General features: G+C 45.1%; 1 protein-coding gene across 1 annotated transcript; it reads left to right on the top strand.

Moving 5' to 3' along the window:
• Positions 1–40: 40 nt before the first annotated feature.
• Positions 41–12,128, top strand: LOC148823701 (uncharacterized). The gene is made up of 6 exons (XM_088927253.1): positions 41–974; positions 1,008–1,124; positions 1,158–1,307; positions 1,341–1,727; positions 11,582–12,022; positions 12,118–12,128. Exons 1-6 carry the CDS (start codon positions 41–43, stop codon positions 12,126–12,128), a joined length of 2,040 nt encoding a protein of 679 aa, XP_088783379.1.
• The last annotated feature ends 7,003 nt before the right edge of the window (positions 12,129–19,131 follow it).

The raw sequence follows: 19,131 nt of genomic DNA, 5'->3' as shown, positions 1-19,131 counted from the left end.
CCACGAGCTTTGTGGGACAAAATGATGTTACGGAAAAAAAATGCGCTGGTTTCTGCTGCATGTGCTTCTGCTGGGACTGACGGCAGCAGTTCCATTAGTGGATCGCGGGCCGAGAATATCCCATTGGAAAGAAAAGCAGTTGAGTGATGACAGCGATTACAAGGCTGCATTGAAGAGCAACTTGTTTATCAGTGACGCACGGCATGGGGAAAGGATAGACGAGGTAAAAGCTCAGGCCAGTTCAGCTGCATTTCCAGATACTCTACACATCGATGTTCTTCACAAAGCAATGAGTGATGCAACACAGAAAGATAGCCCATCATCTGTGAAAGCGTACCCATATGCCCTAGTAGGTGAACCCTCCTTTCCTGATGAAAGGGATGTTGGTGGCCTGGAAGGGGACGTTGGTGACGTAGAGGGAGACCCCACTGCTGCTGAAGGTGACCTGGAGGGAGACCCCTCTGCCCTGGAAGGGGACGTTGTTGACATGGAGGGGGACCCCGCTGCTGCTGAAGGTGACCTGGAGGGAGACCCCTCTGCCCAGGAAGGGGACGTTGGTGACGTGGAGGGAGACCCCACTGCTGCTGAAGGTGACCTGGAGGGAGACCCCACATCCCTGGAAGGGGACGTTGTTGACATGGAGGGAGACCCCACTGCTGCTGAAGGTGATGAAGAGGGAGACCCCACTAGCCTGGAAGGGGATGTTGGTGACATGGAGGGGGACCCCACTGCCTTGGAAGGGGATGTTGGTGACATGGAGGGGGACCCCACTGCCCAGGAAGGGGACGTTGGTGACGTGGAGGGAGACCCCACGTCCCTGGAAGGGGACGTTGGTGACCTGGAGGGGGACCCCACTGCTGCTGAAGGTGACCTGGAGGGAGACCCCACTGCTGCTGAAGGTGACCTGGAGGGAGACCCCACGTCCCTGGAAGGGGATGTTGTTGACATGGAGGGGGACCCCACTGCTGCTGAAGGTGACGTGGAGGGAGACCCCACTGCTGCTGAAGGTGACCTGGAGGGAGACCCCACGTCCCTGGAAGGGGATGTTGGTGACGTGGAGGGGGACCCCACTGCTCCTGAAGGTGACGTGGAGGGGGACCCCTCTGCCCTGGAAGGGGACGTTGGTGATATGGAGGGGGACCCCACTGCTGCTGAAGGTGACGTGGAGGGAGACCCCACTGCTGCTGAAGGTGACCTGGAGGGAGACCCCACGTCCCTGGAAGGGGATGTTGTTGACATGGAGGGGGACCCCACTGCTGCTGAAGGTGACGTGGAGGGAGACCCCACGTCCCTGGAAGGGGACGTTGGTGACATGGAGGGGGACCCCACTGCTGCTGAAGGTGACGTGGAGGGAGACCCCACTGCTGCTGAAGGTGACCTGGAGGGAGACCCCACGTCCCTGGAAGGGGATGTTGGTGACATGGAGGGGGACCCCACTGCTGCTGAAGGTGACGTGGAGGGGGACCCCTCTGCCCTGGAAGGGGACGTTGGTGATATGGAGGGGGACCCCACTGCTGCTGAAGGTGACCTGGAGGGAGACCCCACGTCCCTGGAAGGGGATGTTGGTGACATGGAGGGGGACCCCACTGCTGCTGAAGGTGACGTGGAGGGGGACCCCTCTGCCCTGGAAGGGGACGTTGGTGATATGGAGGGGGACCCCACTGCTGCTGAAGGTGACGTGGAGGGGGACCCCTCTGCCCTGGAAGGGGACGTTGGTGACGTGGAGGGTGAGGATATTGTGAACTTCTCTACTTTTGTTCCATTTTGTGTGGCACTGTTACTTGTTTTCTCTTGCCATGATCTAACATTCTCTTTCTTGCAGGGTTCTGGTGATCTGTTCCTGCTCTAGTGCTTGGAGTGACTGGAGGACTCTGTGTGAATCCCTGGTCTTGGATTGCTTTGAGATGCCAATAAACCTGTATAATTCAGATGCCTAGGAATGTGTTCAGCTTTGTGTGCTCACCTACCTCATGGTTGCCAGTAGAAATAGCTCTGTACTTGCTTGTGGACTCCCCCTTGCCACAGGCCCTAAAATTCTTACCTTCCAGTGCTTTGATCTGCCAGAAGTGCGGAGGGGTAGGAGTGCAGCCATATATGACCATATGCGCCTCATAAAGCAGGAGCAGACACCAGGTTAATGGAAACTTGCAGATCTGGAGTGCAAGTGCTTGCCCTCCTGCAGGCATCTGAAAGGGGTGGGAACCACTGCTCATGGTGACCCACATACCTGTTGGTTTTCATTCCATCGCAGCTTAACCAGATCAAGTAAGGCTTCAATTGAATATCTGCAGTTTTGATTCCAGTCACAAGTTCAGGGTTTTTTCACTTGCAAAATAGGATGGTTAAAACGTCTACATGTTTAAGAGCTGGGAACAAACTGTTCCAGTTCCCCTTCTTAGGTCAATGAAGGGATTTGTGTAACTGAGGGCTTGGTGGGTGTGGGAGGACGCCCAGGATTGGGAACCACATTCCTAAAGCTTAGGACCGCTCCCTTCTTCATAGGTTCCCTACTGGTACTATCATTACACAGGTCTGTACTTGGTCCACAGACCAGGATTCCACCCAGTGACTGCTTTAGTGTCCAGTGACCATATCCCTGTCTTTAGAAAAACAGTGTGTAACTAAGGTATAGTGGATGTGAGAAACTGAACCCCTAGTTTCATTGGGTCAATTAAGCGAATAATGAAGTGGCTGACTAGCTGGTGGGGGCTGAGTTTGGAAGGACCTACTCTGTATGAAGAGCAGAAAAGAAAGGAGATTAGTCTTTACTATCCTGTTGTGTGGAAACAACTCATGCCATGATTGAAGAACATGACTGAGGCCACCTGAAACAGTTACTGCAGCTCCTCGCTCTGGAAAGGATTGCAAAATTATTGCTGTGGACTGGAGAACCTACATCTCCATTGTCAGTCTACAAGTGGAGGAAGATCAACCCAGGAGTGCTTGTCCACAGCAGCATCTTGCAGGTCTCTTGGTGTGTTGGTGCAAGATGGCTGAGAGCAGACCACTGCCTGTACAGCAGCTGTGCCCTTAGGGGAAATGATGGGCGAATGATATTGAACAAAGAAGCCAGCATGCAAAGCAGCCTGCCCTTCTCCCCTGGTAGGGCACTGATTGAACAGCAGATGTCCCGGATGGGAAAACTGTAGTGCTGGTGCCCGTGGGAGTGTGCCAGCACATACTTGTGCTGCAGGGCTCCGAGCATCTCTGAACACCTAGTACCCCTCATGGTCAGGACTTGGTCTCCAGAGAAGACTGCCTTCTCTGATCCATTCAGAAATCCGCATGGAAGCTCAGCTGAATTCAATCTTAACTGTCTTTGACTGCTCTATCAGTCTCAAAAGTATGCTACCCGGTAAAAGCTCTTTGATGTAGAGGGAATTGTTTAATCATTTATTATTACACTATTCTGCGTGAGGGCAGCCTGTTTTGATTTTGACAGGACAGCTCACGATGCCACTAATCACATTTGTCAAACATTTTGGACAAAATGGCTGTTTCTAATAAATTAAAGCTAGATGTTTGCTTGCTTCATCTCTCCTGGTGAAATGAATATGTATTGGTTCATCACAAAAACCTTGCTTTTATTTTGTGTGTTGTGAGAGTGTGACTTGTCGCACATCAAATGTCCAAAGACATTTTAGTTAAAGCATGAGAAACTCTTCAAGGAAGAGGCAGACAAGACCGAGTCAATCAAATGGGCGACGGTGGTTTGTTTTTGGATGTTGAGTAACATCCAGAATCAAACTGTACTCCAGGAGATGGACAGTGCCCACGAGAACATTGCACTTCACAGCGATGTTGATTGGCTCAGCAACCAAAGTCTTGAAACAGGCCAACGTCCACAACCAGGTAAGCAATCAAAGAAGGACACCACGCACTGGTGTCGCCCCACAAGTATCGTCTGGCGGGACTGCACCCCTCTTCCCTCCGACCTTACGTTCGCGTCTCGATCCATTGATTGAAGTAACAGCTCCTTCATCTGCTGTGGAGAACAGGTGTCTTTTGAAATTAATGCCATGTAGGTGCGACGATACACTACAGCGACAATAAAATAAAACCGAAATGATTTCAAACAAAACACTGTTCCTAGCTTGCCTATTACGGTCTCATAAACAACTTCCTCACCCTTGGCAACCACGCCCATCCCTGTCGTCTGCTGCACCTTTTGGGCGCCATGATAGTGAGGTCAAATCTGCCTCTGGATAGTAGAAACTATTACCAGGACTGCAATGTGCTAGGCGAAGGTGTAGTTGTTCGATAACCTTAAAAAGTTTTTTTTCAAAACTATATTGTATAATTGTACAAGTTAAACCCTGAAATACAGCACGAATTATGTCACGATCTTAACGGGAATGTTCCAATATTACACATAAACAGTAGTAGATTGTTCAAGAGCCGTATATTTCTGTACAACTCGTGAAGATACCCGAGTTTGGCCGCATGGCTCAGTAAGCATGCGCACATGATCCATTGCAAACAAAATTTATTGTCCTGGAGATTTTCTGGCTTTATATTTAGAACAGTTAGACCAATTATCTAATAAATATGATAATAAGATTTCTACAAAATAGTAAATTAAACGGCATCACAAGGTGGCTTTCACCACCCTCAACAACTAAATCAATTACCCAAAACTAAACTTTCACTGCCCAGAACAACTAGCACTGATCCGAGCTTCTTTCCTTCAACCATTCGCACTACTTCACTAAGACCACAGACTGTTCCTAACTACTACATCGCTCACACCTACTATAAATTGCACTCTTATGCACACTCTAATCCCACTAATCAATCTCATGTGAGAATTTCATTATTGAATTACACAATTTTCCATCCATCCATTTCCTGACTGCTTTATCCAATACAAGGTGAACCAGAGCCTATCCTGGCAAGCAACAGGCATACACCCTAGACGAGACCCCATTCCATCGCAGGGCACACAGACACAGGCAACAGGGCACAATTAACCTACCAGCATGTATTTGAACTGTTGGAGGAAACCAGAACACCCCCAGGAAAACCAGGAGAACATACAAATTCCACACAGGTAGCACCCCAGGAATTGAACTCATGGCCCCAGCACAGTGAGGCAGCAAAGCTAAACACTGTGCCACCACGCCACCTTCCTTTACCTTATATTTTTCTTAATGCGTTGAACCACATGGGAAGTGGGAAATGTTTTTGGCTTTTGATTTAGTCACTTATTGTTACAACACGGCTAGATACAACCCCTTGGGTGGTGATTGGTCAGAACCCAAGAGCAAGGATATGAAGAGTGGCGGAAATGCCCAAAGAGGCCCGACGGGTTGGGGCTTGAGTGCTCCGGGATGGAGGGAAAGTGAAGTGAAAGAGGAGTGATAATAGAATAATAGATTAATAGATTCCTGGCCAGCGAGGCAATAGCACAGGCTGGTTAGTAATGAAAAAGAGGAGCAAAGACATGACAGTCTGAAGAGAAACCAGCTGTCTGTATCCCAGAGGGAAAAAGGCTGGCATAGCAAAGTGGTATGCCCTTGTTCAGAGTGCCCAACTCAGCCCCTCGATCATAAATAGGGGGGCCTCAGCTTGGGATGGAACCAACTGCAGAGCTCTCCGACAAAAGGGAACTACATGGGTCTCAGGGGCAGCCAGGGGTGCGGGCCGGCAAGCTAGAAAGCCGACATGCTCACAGAGAAAGAGCCACCAGGGATCACAGCTGCGCTTCTCCCCCAAGGCCCCAAGGCTTCGCTGAGAGGAGGGGTCTCACCGAATACTGGTGAAGCAGGGAACCCCCATTCGGTGATCAAGTTGGAGCGCCGAGGAGCCGGTGATTCAAGGCGCATGCCCTACTGGGAGGGGTCACTTATGTGATTAATGTGTTCTATGCTTCAGATAGAATCTGTTTAAACTTTTTAGCTATTTTCCACTGATTAGTTCTATCTTATCCCATTTTATTTATCTTCAACTGCGTCTTATTCCTTCAAATTCTGCTTTCCAGAAATTGTAAACATTTGGTTTGGACTCAATCTGTATAGTTTCAAAGTATACTGCAAATCACACCATATTATGATCCCAGTTCCCTAATGGTTCTCTCTCTTTATGTCATTGTTAGGTTGGTTTTATGTGGACTCCATCATATTCAGTCACAGATGTGTGGTGAAAATTAAGTGAAAAGTGAAGCTCATATCACTGCCACGCAGTTCTCACTCTGTTACGCCACGCCCCCGGAGGAATCGGCATTCCACCTCACATTCCAGCACAGATCCCAATTAGTCCTTTTCCCCAGCCTATTTAATGCTGCCTCACACTCTTCCCGGTGCTCAGTATTAGGGTTTTCCTGGCTAGAGCTACTCCCAGTTCTACTGTTATTCACTACTTGGTTTTTGGCTTCCTGACCCTGGTTTGTTCTCCGTCTACGTCTCCTGGTTTCGGTTTTGGTACTTTTGCTCTCATTCTGGTTTTGACTCTCGGCTCCCTTACGGATTACGGCTACGCCTCTGTTACAGTATTTGTACTTTACCAATGGCTAGTTTACCTACGGCTTTCTGACCTCGGATTGTTCTTTCGACTACGCCTTTTGGAGTTTGCCCTGGTTTTCTGCATAGGGTCCTCACTACTACTTCCTAACACACTCATGAAGAGGGCTCAAGAAGTGGCCTGAGCCCCCATGGAATTGTCCATCTGAATCAATACATAGGTCTCCTCTAAGATGGGGATAAACTCCTGGAGTACCAGAAAACCCTCCTACAGCTGCAGCGTGTGGACTTGAGCTGATGTCAATGACAAAGACCCAGGCATTCAAGGCATTCCAGACAGCACCCCATCCATTCTAAGAGCTCAATTGTCATGACTTGGATATGAAGGCCATTGTACAGGAAAGCTCCCCTCAAAGAGCTCTCAGGAACAGAAGACTAGACAAGAGTCTGAAGGCAGGAACCAGAGACCATCATGCTTGAGCTACTGTATCTTCCAGTCAGAACTGTTAGTGGGGCCAGCAGGGGGTGCTCACCTATGTGGGTCCTAATGCCCCAGTATAGTGACGAGGACACTGTACTGTAAAAAGGCGTCGTCCTTCGGATGAGACGTAAAACAGAGGTTCTGACTCTCTTGGGTCATTAAAAATCCCGGTGAGCACACTGGCGCACTATGGCTGCCGTCACATCATCTGGGTGGAGCTACACATTGGTGGTGGAGGCCTGTAAAGAGTGTTTAGTGTCCAGAAAAGTGCTATATAAGTGTAAGCATTTATTATTATTAAAAGACATTCAAGTCAAATGCACCAAAAACACAACAACTATACGGATGGAGTCCAGATGTTTCCCACAAGACACAGGGCTGGAGTTTTGATACTGTACCTCTTCTAACCATCTACAAATACAAAAAAGCAGGTGTATATGATATTTGAGTTCCTTTGGAGAGTGACTGCAGAGGAGCTAGTCATCAATGAAGTTGAGGTGCCAAGGGAGGTGGCTTTTGTAAAAGACATCGGTAACAGGAGACAATGAGGCTAGTAAAAGTGGAGAGCCTCAGAAGCCAAATTAATTAAGCAGCTTGTAAGCGAGGAGTGCTTTACAAGACTGCTGCAAACAGTCAGATAATTTACTAATGGGGCCTCCTGAGTGATTCAACCATTAAAGGCACTTGCCCAAACTTAGGTTAAAGGTCATATGGTCATGGGCTCAAACCTGGGTTATATTTCAAGCCAACTGTAATAATTAATTGCTTACACTTACTGTATATAGCGCTTTTCTGGACACTCCACTCAAAGAGCTTTACAGGTAATGGGGACTCCCCTCCACCATCACCAATGTGCAGCATCCACCTGGATGATGCGATGGCAGCCATAGTGCACCAGAGCGCTCATCACATATTAGCTCTTAGTGGGGAGAAGAACAGAGTAATGAATCCAATTCATAAATGTAAACAGTATTTCCCAAGCATGGGCTCACTTTGTCCACACTTCCTCTTTCTCACCTGTGTGCAGGTGCAGGGTTTATAGCTGCAAGTCAATATTTGACAAGCACACAATTGGCTATTTGTGGGCAGCATGATGGCACAGTGGTTAGCATTGCTGTCTCACAGGACTGGGGACATTGGCTTCAATCCTGGGGCTCTATCTGCACTGTGTTCTCCCCATCTTTGTCTGCATTTCAGTAGTTTAACTGGCTTCTGAGAAAACTGACCGTGGTGTCAGCAGGTACGTGTTTGTGTCTGTGTGTGCCCTGCGATGTCCCATCCAGGATGAATGCTGCCTTGTGCCAAATGCTTCCCAGGATGGGCTCTGAGGCACTGTAACCCTGAATTGGATAAAAGATTAATTAAAATGATGTAATGATTAATATTATGATAATAATAATTGGCTTTTCTAATTAGGGTGGGTATAATCCAAAACTCAAATTAAAAATATAAATCTGAGTGACACTACTAAGATTTTAGAAGGAGTCTAAAAGGGTTTTGCATCAGAGGGGAAGCCGGACAAGGCATGAAATCCAGTTCGCTTGTAAGGGGCATGGTCTCCTGAACCCAGAGGATCCAAATGAAAATCTAAAATAAAGTTGCAAGCTTAGCCAAGATCAGCAAGCATGTTGGCATGAAAAAACTGAGGGTTAATATTGCAGAGAATGTGCCACAGAACTTTGGTTAAAAGATAATGAAGGGAGGTCCAAAAAGAAATATTGGTGTCCTGTTAAACTGATATGGTTCGCCATTTCAGAAAAAGTCCCTGAACTGAGCCACTACTGATGACTTCATTCCTTCCTTTTAGAAGACCATAAACTTCATAAAAACCTTGATCTTTCCACAGTTTTTAGCGTCATCAGAGAGAGAACATAATTTTCACCGAATTCATGATATCATACAAAAGTATATTTCAACTAGAAACTTACATACCATAGGGGTACTGGTTTCCAGACACAAATATAAACAGTGCATCTGTTAAGCCAAAGATCTGTTAATTTTATGAAGCTACCTGTAATAATGCCAGTAATTTGTATAGCAAATTGCAAAAGTAACTAATACAAAGAAACTTTAATTTTGATATGGAGAACCGTATTAAGAATGACTGATTGAAAAAGGGTCCCCAAAAAAGGGGGCATAGAAAATGAGGGGGGTGACAATCAGTTCTTTCCCAATTTTGGATCCCAAATTGTATTTCGCTTTGCTTGGATGGAAAACCATATGTTTCCTTCTTTCCTGCACTGTTAGAGAAAGACAGAAGTTCTTAGTGGGACCTCAGTTCACCAGAGGAAGACAGCTGAAGAATCTAATGATGATATTTACTATGTTTCCATCTTTATTAATCCAGAATTTCATTTAACATGGAAACAAGATGTAAGTTGTAGAAAGAAAAGACATTCAAATTGAACTCCAGTAAATTGCTAATTGTGCACAATTGATAACAGAATTAGGAATTTACTGGAGATAGATCAATTTGGCGGCCTTTCTCTTATAAGGCTTCTGTGTATTGAGTTTTAATAAAATCATTTACGTTTATCTCCAAGGACTCACCTTATATTGTATGTCAGGGTTTCCATGAAATGAGAGCGATTCAAACGCTGGTCCAGGAGGTCACCGAATGTGGAAACAGCACTGCAGCGTTCTCCAGCCTTTCCACTGTAAGGACTCAGTTCTTCTGTTGCTGCTTTATCAATCAATCAATCAATCAAAGTTTATTTATCAAATGCACAACAACACAGCGTGTAGCAGTTATTGATGGCAATGAAATGTCTTTTCTGTGAGCTCACCAGGGGGAATTAAAAATAAAAATCACAAAATTAAAAGTTACAGAATAAAGGTGCATACTAATAGTGCAATAAAAAACGAATTTAAAAATAATATAAATAGAACTGCTACATATCCAAGGTGTATGCAATATATTATGTCCAAATAGTGCAATATGCAGTATGCAAAATACAATGGAAACTGTATGTCCATGTAACCTAACCATTTAACAAAGACCATTACGGTGGTTGCTGAAGGTGACTGCAGCTTGGCTGTTTAGCAGTCTTATTGCCTGGAGGTACTGTATAAACTGTTCCGTAATCTGCTGGTCTTTGACTGAATGCTTCTATACCGTTAAAAGGACGGTAGGAGAAAAAACAGTTTATCACTTGAATGACTGGGGTCCTTGACAATTGACGTGGCCTTCTAAAGACATTTACTGTAGCTTAGTAGATATCCTGGATGTTTGGTAGCTCACAGCCGGGAATGAGCTGCGCTGCCTTCACCAACCTTCTGCAGTGCTTTGCTACTGCAGCAACGTTTAACTACTGGAATGTGCTAGAGATACTGACGGAAGAGACAGGAATGATTTACGTGTACTTATCTGTTGGTCTCCGATTCTAAAGGAGTGAGTTTAAAGTAATGGTAATGAAATTTAATAGACAGCCCGTCCTCATAGAGCTTCTGGATACAACGAACGTGTCTCACAGTGCTGCCTCTATCCGAAAAGAAATTTAACAAGAAAAATCTTTGCCAGTCCGATTTAAAAATGGAGGTTGCAATTCAAAAACCTGTCAACCGATACGTTTCGTCTGTTTGTAGTTTAAAATACGACGACTGAAGGGAAAAAAAACTTTGTTTTGACTTCTGGAAAATATTACGATGTTCCAGACGTTCCAGGTTAAGTCAGCGATCGCGTAATCCTTAATCGCGATAATCATTCAGAAGGCACTACAACAAGGTGGAAAATATGAGCCCACTACGTACATAAACTAGAACACTCGGTATTTATTAAGGAAACATTGTATGATATAACGAAACGCAAGACACAAAAAACTACTAACATTAACAGTAACAATAAGATATATGTATCAATTTCTCACATTCAATGGCGAAATACTTGATTACATACAGTAAAGTATTGTATTTAAAAAGAAACTCTGAGCTGTGTACAATTAGACAAACAACACGAATGAGAATGATGCAAGAAGAATTAGACCTACAGCAAATCAAGTGAGTAAAACCAACAGTAAGAAGAAATGACATCTTAATATCTTGACTACAAAGAGCTTCCCTATTCCGTCATCGAAATACTCGCCTTAATTACATTATCATCTGTTTTCCTTCGGGTTGGAGAAAAGACGACAAATCAGAAGCCCACTTTGTAATTTGCGATTACCTGAAATAAAGTGTCTTCAATTTGACTCCCTCTACTCGCGTGAGAATGTTTCTGAAAACACCGGGCTCCTCTACACTTAATGCCGACAGCTTGGGTGTTCAATAAATACCAGAGGAGCGCACGTTCCTCCACGAGCTTTGTGGGACAAAATGATGTTACGGAAAAAAATGCGCTGGTTTCTGCTGCATGTGCTTCTGCTGGGACTGACGGCAGCAGTTCCATTAGTGGATCGCGGGCCGAGAATATCCCATTGGAAAGAAAAGCAGTTGAGTGATGACAGCGATTACAAGGCTGCATTGAAGAGCAACTTGTTTATCAGTGACGCACGGCATGGGGAAAGGATAGACGAGGTAAAAGCTCAGGCCAGTTCAGCTGCATTTCCAGATACTCTACAGATCGATGTTCTTCACAAAGCAATGAGTGATGCAACACAGAAAGATAGCCCATCATCTGTGAAAGCGTACCCATATGCCCTAGTAGGTGAACCCTCCTTTCCTTATGAAAGGGATGTTGGTGGCCTGGAAGGGGACGTTGGTGACGTAGAGGGAGACCCCACTGCTGCTGAAGGTGACCTGGAGGGAGACCCCTCTGCCCAGGAAGGGGACGTTGGTGATGTGGAGGGAGACCCCACTGCTGCTGAAGGTGACCTGGAGGGAGACCCCACGTCCCTGGAAGGGGATGTTGTTGACATGGAGGGAGACCCCACTGCTGCTGAAGGTGACGTGGAGGGAGACCCCACTAGCCTGGAAGGGGATGTTGGTGACATGGAGGGGGACCCCACTGCTGCTGAAGGTGACGTGGAGGGGGACCCCTCTGCCCTGGAAGGGGACGTTGGTGATATGGAGGGGGACCCCACTGCTGCTGAAGGTGACGTGGAGGGGGACCCCTCTGCCCTGGAAGGGGACGTTGGTGACGTGGAGGGTGAGGATATTGTGAACTTCTCTACTTTTGTTCCATTTTGTGTGGCACTGTTACTTGTTTTCTCTTGCCATGATCTAACATTCTCTTTCTTGCAGGGTTCTGGTGATCTGTTCCTGCTCTAGTGCTTGGAGTGACTGGAGGACTCTGTGTGAATCCCTGGTCTTGGATTGCTTTGAGATGCCAATAAACCTGTATAATTCAGATGCCTAGGAATGTGTTCAGCTTTGTGTGCTCACCTACCTCATGGTTGCCAGTAGAAATAGCTCTGTACTTGCTTGTGGACTCCCCCTTGCCACAGGCCCTAAAATTCTTACCTTCCAGTGCTTTGATCTGCCAGAAGTGCGGAGGGGTAGGAGTGCAGCCATATATGACCATATGCGCCTCATAAAGCAGGAGCAGACACCAGGTTAATGGAAACTTGCAGATCTGGAGTGCAAGTGCTTGCCCTCCTGCAGGCATCTGAAAGGGGTGGGAACCACTGCTCATGGTGACCCACATACCTGTTGGTTTTCATTCCATCGCAGCTTAACCAGATCAAGTAAGGCTTCAATTGAATATCTGCAGTTTTGATTCCAGTCACAAGTTCAGGGTTTTTTCACTTGCAAAATAGGATGGTTAAAACGTCTACATGTTTAAGAGCTGGGAACAAACTGTTCCAGTTCCCCTTCTTAGGTCAATGAAGGGATTTGTGTAACTGAGGGCTTGGTGGGTGTGGGAGGACGCCCAGGATTGGGAACCACATTCCTAAAGCTTAGGACCGCTCCCTTCTTCATAGGTTCCCTACTGGTACTATCATTACACAGGTCTGTACTTGGTCCACAGACCAGGATTCCACCCAGTGACTGCTTTAGTGTCCAGTGACCATATCCCTGTCTTTAGAAAAACAGTGTGTAACTAAGGTATAGTGGATGTGAGAAACTGAACCCCTAGTTTCATTGGGTCAATTAAGCGAATAATGAAGTGGCTGACTAGCTGGTGGGGGCTGAGTTTGGAAGGACCTACTCTGTATGAAGAGCAGAAAAGAAAGGAGATTAGTCTTTACTATCCTGTTGTGTGGAAACAACTCATGCCATGATTGAAGAACATGACTGAGGCCACCTGAAACAGTTACTGCAGCTCCTCGCTCTGGAAAGGATTGCAAAATTATTGCTGTGGACTGGAGAACCTACATCTCCATTGTCAGTCTACAAGTGGAGGAAGATCAAGATCAGTGGCCCACCCCAGGAGTGCTTGTCCACAGCAACATCTTGCAGGTCTCTTGGTGTGTTTGGTGCAAGGGCTGAGAGCAGAACACCCCTTGTGCAGCATCTGTTCCTTTAGGTGAAATGATATTGAACAAGAAGTCAACCAGCAAAGCAGGCTGCCCTTCTACCCTCGAAGAACAGTGATTTTTTTTTTTCCCTGCTAAATGAGTGATGAAAGTATGTTTGTAACAGTAGGTCTGTCTTTCTAGTTCATAAGTAAGAACCAGAGGGCATTGGTGTAGTAGAGGGGTCCTTGCTCTATAAGTGGAGTGCACAATGATGATGAAGGGTTCTGTCTCACTACTGCACTCTGGTCGCACCGATGGAAGGTTCGAGCATTATGTGTGATTGGAAGCATAAGCTGGCAATGGGATTGTTGACACCAATGCCTGTGTGTGAAGATGGTGAGATCTGGGCATGAGGGCTTTACACCGGAAGCTGTGAGCGAGATGGGTTTGTGTCAGGGCATTGGTGACTGAACGTGAGAGAAAGATGAGCCAGTAGTTGGACGTGCACTGCCTGTGGTGAAATGTTGTGGGGCTGGAGACCATGGGCAATTGCGTGTCAGGTGTTAGTGTTACATGTGTGTGAGATACAGACTGGTGACAAATGGTAGTGGAGCCATGAGGTTTGAGGGCTGACTGGGAAAGCATAAGTAAGCCAGAAGCTATAGAGTGAGTAATGAAGATTCACTGAGGAGTAGGAGTAGGCTCTGAGTGTGAGAGACATTATAAATAGTACGGAGGCTCCCCAATAGCATCAGCATCTGTCTTTACTACATTGGGCTCTTAATGTTAATGTGATGAAGGTGGCATGGGGGAAAGCACATAAAGCCCTGTTCAAAAGTGCCAGAATCTACACAGGTATATCTTGTACTGTATGTGCTACGCTCAAGAAAGGTATTTGTTTCCACATGTATAACCAAGTGCCATGGTTGAAAAGGAAAGTCATGGTCCTTTAACTTATTCTCTACACTGTGCAATATTACAGTTAGTCAGTAAATGAAGTTTTAATTTCTACTCTGGAGTAAATGAGCCACAGCTAACTGCATCCTGTGTTCTAATCCTACTAAATGAACAGGTTAGTCAAGGTTTAAATAATATCAATAGCATTTGAACAGGTGAACAATGGGCTGGAACGGTCTCTGAGCAGCAGTCAAAGCAGATCGAGAGAACTGGAGAAGAAAAAGTAGGAGGTGACTGTCCCCCCTGAACTCCAGTCCAGGATATCCAGCGATGCATCAGGAATTGTTTCTCTCCTTCCCAGGGAACATGGGGGATTCATGTTATGTGGTTCCAGATATAATACTGGCAACAATTCAGCGGGAAGAGGAAGGCAGCCCAAGCACGAAAAGAAACACTTCTAGAGAGCCGCACATGGATCCAGTCGTTAAGACAGCATAAGCACTGATTAAAAATAGCGACTTTTGGACATATGAAGGAGTTTATGGTAAGCGAAGGACGTTCGTGGCGGGAATATTGTTTTCATGCAAATGACATAGTGAGCCCCGAAAAGAAACATTCAATTCCATTAAGTGTGCGGAGAAGCTACAGATTCAACACTCAGATCTCTGGTAGCCCCTCGAAAACCTACTGAAGTGGATAATGCTGATCAAATGCTTGTGGATACATTATGACCTGAAGCCATCCACTACAGTGCAGCAGTTTCATTTTCATCAATTTTAAACAGCAGCCAGACCAACCCATAGCAAGTTACATATTTAGGCTAAGGAAATTGTCAATGCACTGCGAGTTCGGAGACCAGCTGGAAGACATGCAGTGAGACAATTAGCATGTGGCATTACCATCTGGCCCCAGACCAGGCTTGAAAAAACAGAAAAAGTAGTTTCCTATATGATGGCTGAGAATGTGAAGATAAACCATGTTTTCGATGTGGAGGTTCACACAACCATAATGATTGTCACTTTTCTACAGCTGCATGTTACGACTGCAACAAAAGAGGACACGTTGCCCATTAGACATGCACTCAGTAAAATGGCTGTCAGGACTGAAGATGCGGAACTCCCAGGACAGACAGGGAGTGTCCAGAATGACAGCCTTGAATATGAAATTAACAGCATATATCAAAGAGAACAAAGGAAAATGCTGTATTACACAGAAGTCTTGATAAACAACAAGATTCAGGATCAGCCTCCTCACTGATGAGACATGCTGTATCGTTATTTGTGGCCCAATGCACTGCCTGAAATCAAACCAAACTCAGTGGTGCTCAGACAGTAACCGTGTTGGGAGAAATCAGGGTAGAGGTAGAATATTAAGATAAGCGATGCAAATTACCATTGCTCATTATTGAAGGGAAAGGGACCAGTTTGCTAGGGCCTGACTGGTTTCAAAGTTACAGGAGTAAGGCAGATCATACAGCCCTCAACACAGGCTATTGTACAAAAATACGCACAAGTTTTCAAAGAGTGGGGAGCCTGTTATACATTAGTCCACCAGTGACCATTGAGGTGGACCCTTCCGTCACCCCCTAGATTCCTAAAAATATGGCCAGTACCATTTGCAATATGCCCCAAGGTGGATGACCCATTGGATAGCTTAGTGCAGTAGGGGATTCTCACTCCAGTGTGTTTCTCTAAATGGGCAACACCCATTGCCCCTATGGCAAACAAAGATGGGACATTAATGATTTGCGGGGACTATCGATGCATAGTCAACACAGCTGTGAAGCCAGATGTTTACCATCTCCCTACTGTCTCAGAAATCTTTGCGTCATTGGCTGGAGGGACAGTGTTCACCAAACTGGACCTGAAGCTGACTCTGGGTGAGAAATTGGCTGAATTGTAGATTATAAACACACACAGGGGCTTTTTCAGGCCTCACTGCCTGCAATTGTGCGGTCTCATATTATTTGTCTCGTCTTTTACATCGGAGGAGTTTAAAGACTTGATACATCACAATGTAACACATCATGTCACAGTTGCACAGTTATCACCCTGCATCAAACGGGCAGGGAGAGAGAATGGTGCAGACCTCGAAGGAAGCCCAATCTATCTTCCTTCCTTATGCATATCCATTCTTATGTGGGGGGCTCAAAGTACTGTAGGTACTAGCTACAGTGGTAGAGACAACAGGGCCACTGTAATACAGGGCAGTGATGGCTAATGGTCGCATTCATTGCCACCATGTGATGCATATGTAAGGATGGTTGCTATTGAGCCTGATAGCTAGCAGACTCTGGTGCCAGGAGGCTCATCCGTGACCAAATTCGTTTTTCACGCATAAGTGGCCAGAGTTATCCAGTGTTGAGGAGTCAGGATGTTTGGTCCGTTCTGTCTACTCTGACTCACACTCTGTTCCTGTCACCAACCATATACACTGCAACAGAACCTGTGGTTGAAAGGCCTAGCAGCCCCATCGGGCCACTCTGTGGATGAAGGACTGTGTGGACCAGGAGGAAGGAGTGTGATGTATCACGGAAATGAAAATTAGTTGCTCCTCCCCTTTTAAGGGGACATGGGGGGTTTATGTTACGTGGTTCCAGGGGAAGTAGTTAAGTTTCAGAAGCAAGGATTTGAAAGTCAAGGACCTGCCGGAGCAGGTTAAGATTAGAGCATATGTTGCTATAGGTAATAACCAAAAAAAATCCAAACTTTTGTCAACATGTTTACTAAAGTATGAGTAATCTTGCTTTGTGAAAAAGCCATGTGTTCAGAAAATGCATAATAATAATAATTTCTTATATGCAATGGTCTATTACTTGCTTACATTATAAAACATTATAAAATGTTATAAATAACTCAGGGTAGCTTCTGACAAAAAGATTTTGAAACTGCCTCTGCATCAAGAGAGATCAAGCATCAATAAAATTCACTTTCTTCCCTGCTGTTAAGCTGTCACATTAAGCTCAAAATTGAAAATTCTTAAATCTTCGTGCTCATTTTTATCTTTTAGTAAATATTTCCATTTACCAAACTCTTGTGGTTAAGGAAGGAATCAACTGGAGTCACTGTTCACTTGTTCTGGTGGCAGTACAGCGAGGTGGTTAATATTAGCCAACTACTTTAACGTGGAGACTCTGTGTAAATTAGGGAGATATTTTACTAAATACTGTGATGAAAAAAGTGTTAGATTAGTAAGATGTTCCCACCATTTAAAAAAATTAATTTTACATAATATAAGACTTCAAGAAAAATAAAAATAATAAAGCAAAATATCAGTTTCTTACACTGTATAGAATGGACAACATCCAGATTACATTTAATAATAAACTTTATTAATAAGAAAACTTAGAGAACAACAGGAGGGGATGAAAGCAAAGGATAAAAACACTGCAAAATGAGTTAAACCAACAGTAAGAATACATTACACATTTTATTTTATGGGGATACTGGTGTCATAGATGGGAACCCCTCTTCTTTGGTAGGTGATGCTGGCTCATTGGGGAGGACTTTCTTCTGAAAAGGGATACTGATTTATTGGGGAAGGATGCAGGTTTACAGGAGGGAGACTCTTACACTTCTGAACGGTGAGGCCGGGTCCTAGAGAAAAGATTCTGTTAAGCTGGAAGGTTAATTGATTGGCTGTTCTGGCGACATCATGTTGGTACAGCTCTCTTTGGCTAACTGTCACAATTGTAATCCCTCCCCCTTAAGGGCGCTCCGGCTCTTTCACATTTTAGTTAAATTTTAGTTAAATTTTGTGCACCTGCCTCCTATCCAGCCCACTTTAAAAGCCAGACGCTCACTCTGTTCTGGGCTCTGCATTGGAAGATGGATGCCCGGAGGCCCGCCTACCACCAAGTCGCCCTACGCCCGCAGCTTGAGGGCATAGGCCTCCTATCGGCGTCCTGACCTAGCTGAGTCCGGGGTTCAGAGCGCCTGGCCTCGTCCGGATTCTACTGTCTGCATAGTGTCCTGAAAGACGCATCGTAACAGTAACATTCTTTCTTGCAGGAGTTTGATGGTTTGAGAAGTTTGTATGAAACTACCATCTTGTCTTGCAATTAGACACTGCAAAACATCTGTAACTCAAATGCTTCGCAACATGTTTGGTTTTCCTAGCTCCTAATGTGGTCCACTGGGAACTTGTAGAAACTGATATTTATAATAGTTGCTAGATTGCCGGACATCCTCTATGATGTTGATGTCCAGCTGGTTTGAATATTCTCATCCTCCAAAGCTTTGAACTGATTGATGGGAATCTTCCACGTAAGAGGGAGAGGAACATGAATGTAGTCATGTATGAATTAAGTCAATAATCTGTCCTGTGATATCATAAATTAAGAGCAGACTGAGGTCACTAGAATCTTCTTGTCCAAGTGTCTTCATTTGCCAGGCATTTCAAATATGCTTTTTGTAATCGTCCTGTTCTAGCACTGTAAACCACATTGTTCTTGACTGTCTTTACCCATTGCCACTACTTTTTAGGTGGTCTAGGCTTGAGCCACATATTCACTGGAAGTAATGTAAGTAAAATGCATTTTTAGGCCTATATTTCTGATGGAAAAGTGCAGATTCCAAGAGCAAGTCTCAAACTTGCACAGTACTGCTTTAAAATAGACCTAAAATGGACCTGGTACATAAATGCTCAAAGGAATGTGAATCAACATTTCTTAGTTGTACAGTAATAGCACTGAACAGAGCAAGCTCATAATTGAATAGCTGAGTAAGTACACATTGGTCTTGTGGTGATATCTGACCCATCAGAGAGTCCTTGTTCAAAGGAAAATAACAGAATGGGGTATTGTGTCAAATTGATATAATGCATTAAAAATAAAGGGTGGGGATATGGTGATATGCAAGTGTAATTGGATATGACTTAGGTTATAGGTCATGAATAGAACGGGAGTGAAGTGAGACGTGTTTCCTCTTGGTTGTTCTAAATAAAACCTATTTAAAAACTC

Source organism: Atractosteus spatula, chromosome 11 (assembly GCF_055471065.1).
Source record: "Atractosteus spatula isolate fAtrSpa1 chromosome 11, fAtrSpa1.hap1, whole genome shotgun sequence".
NCBI lineage: Eukaryota > Metazoa > Chordata > Actinopteri > Semionotiformes > Lepisosteidae > Atractosteus > Atractosteus spatula.
The sequence above is the reverse complement of the archived record's forward strand: the minus strand, read 5'-3'. Positions and strand labels throughout refer to the sequence as shown.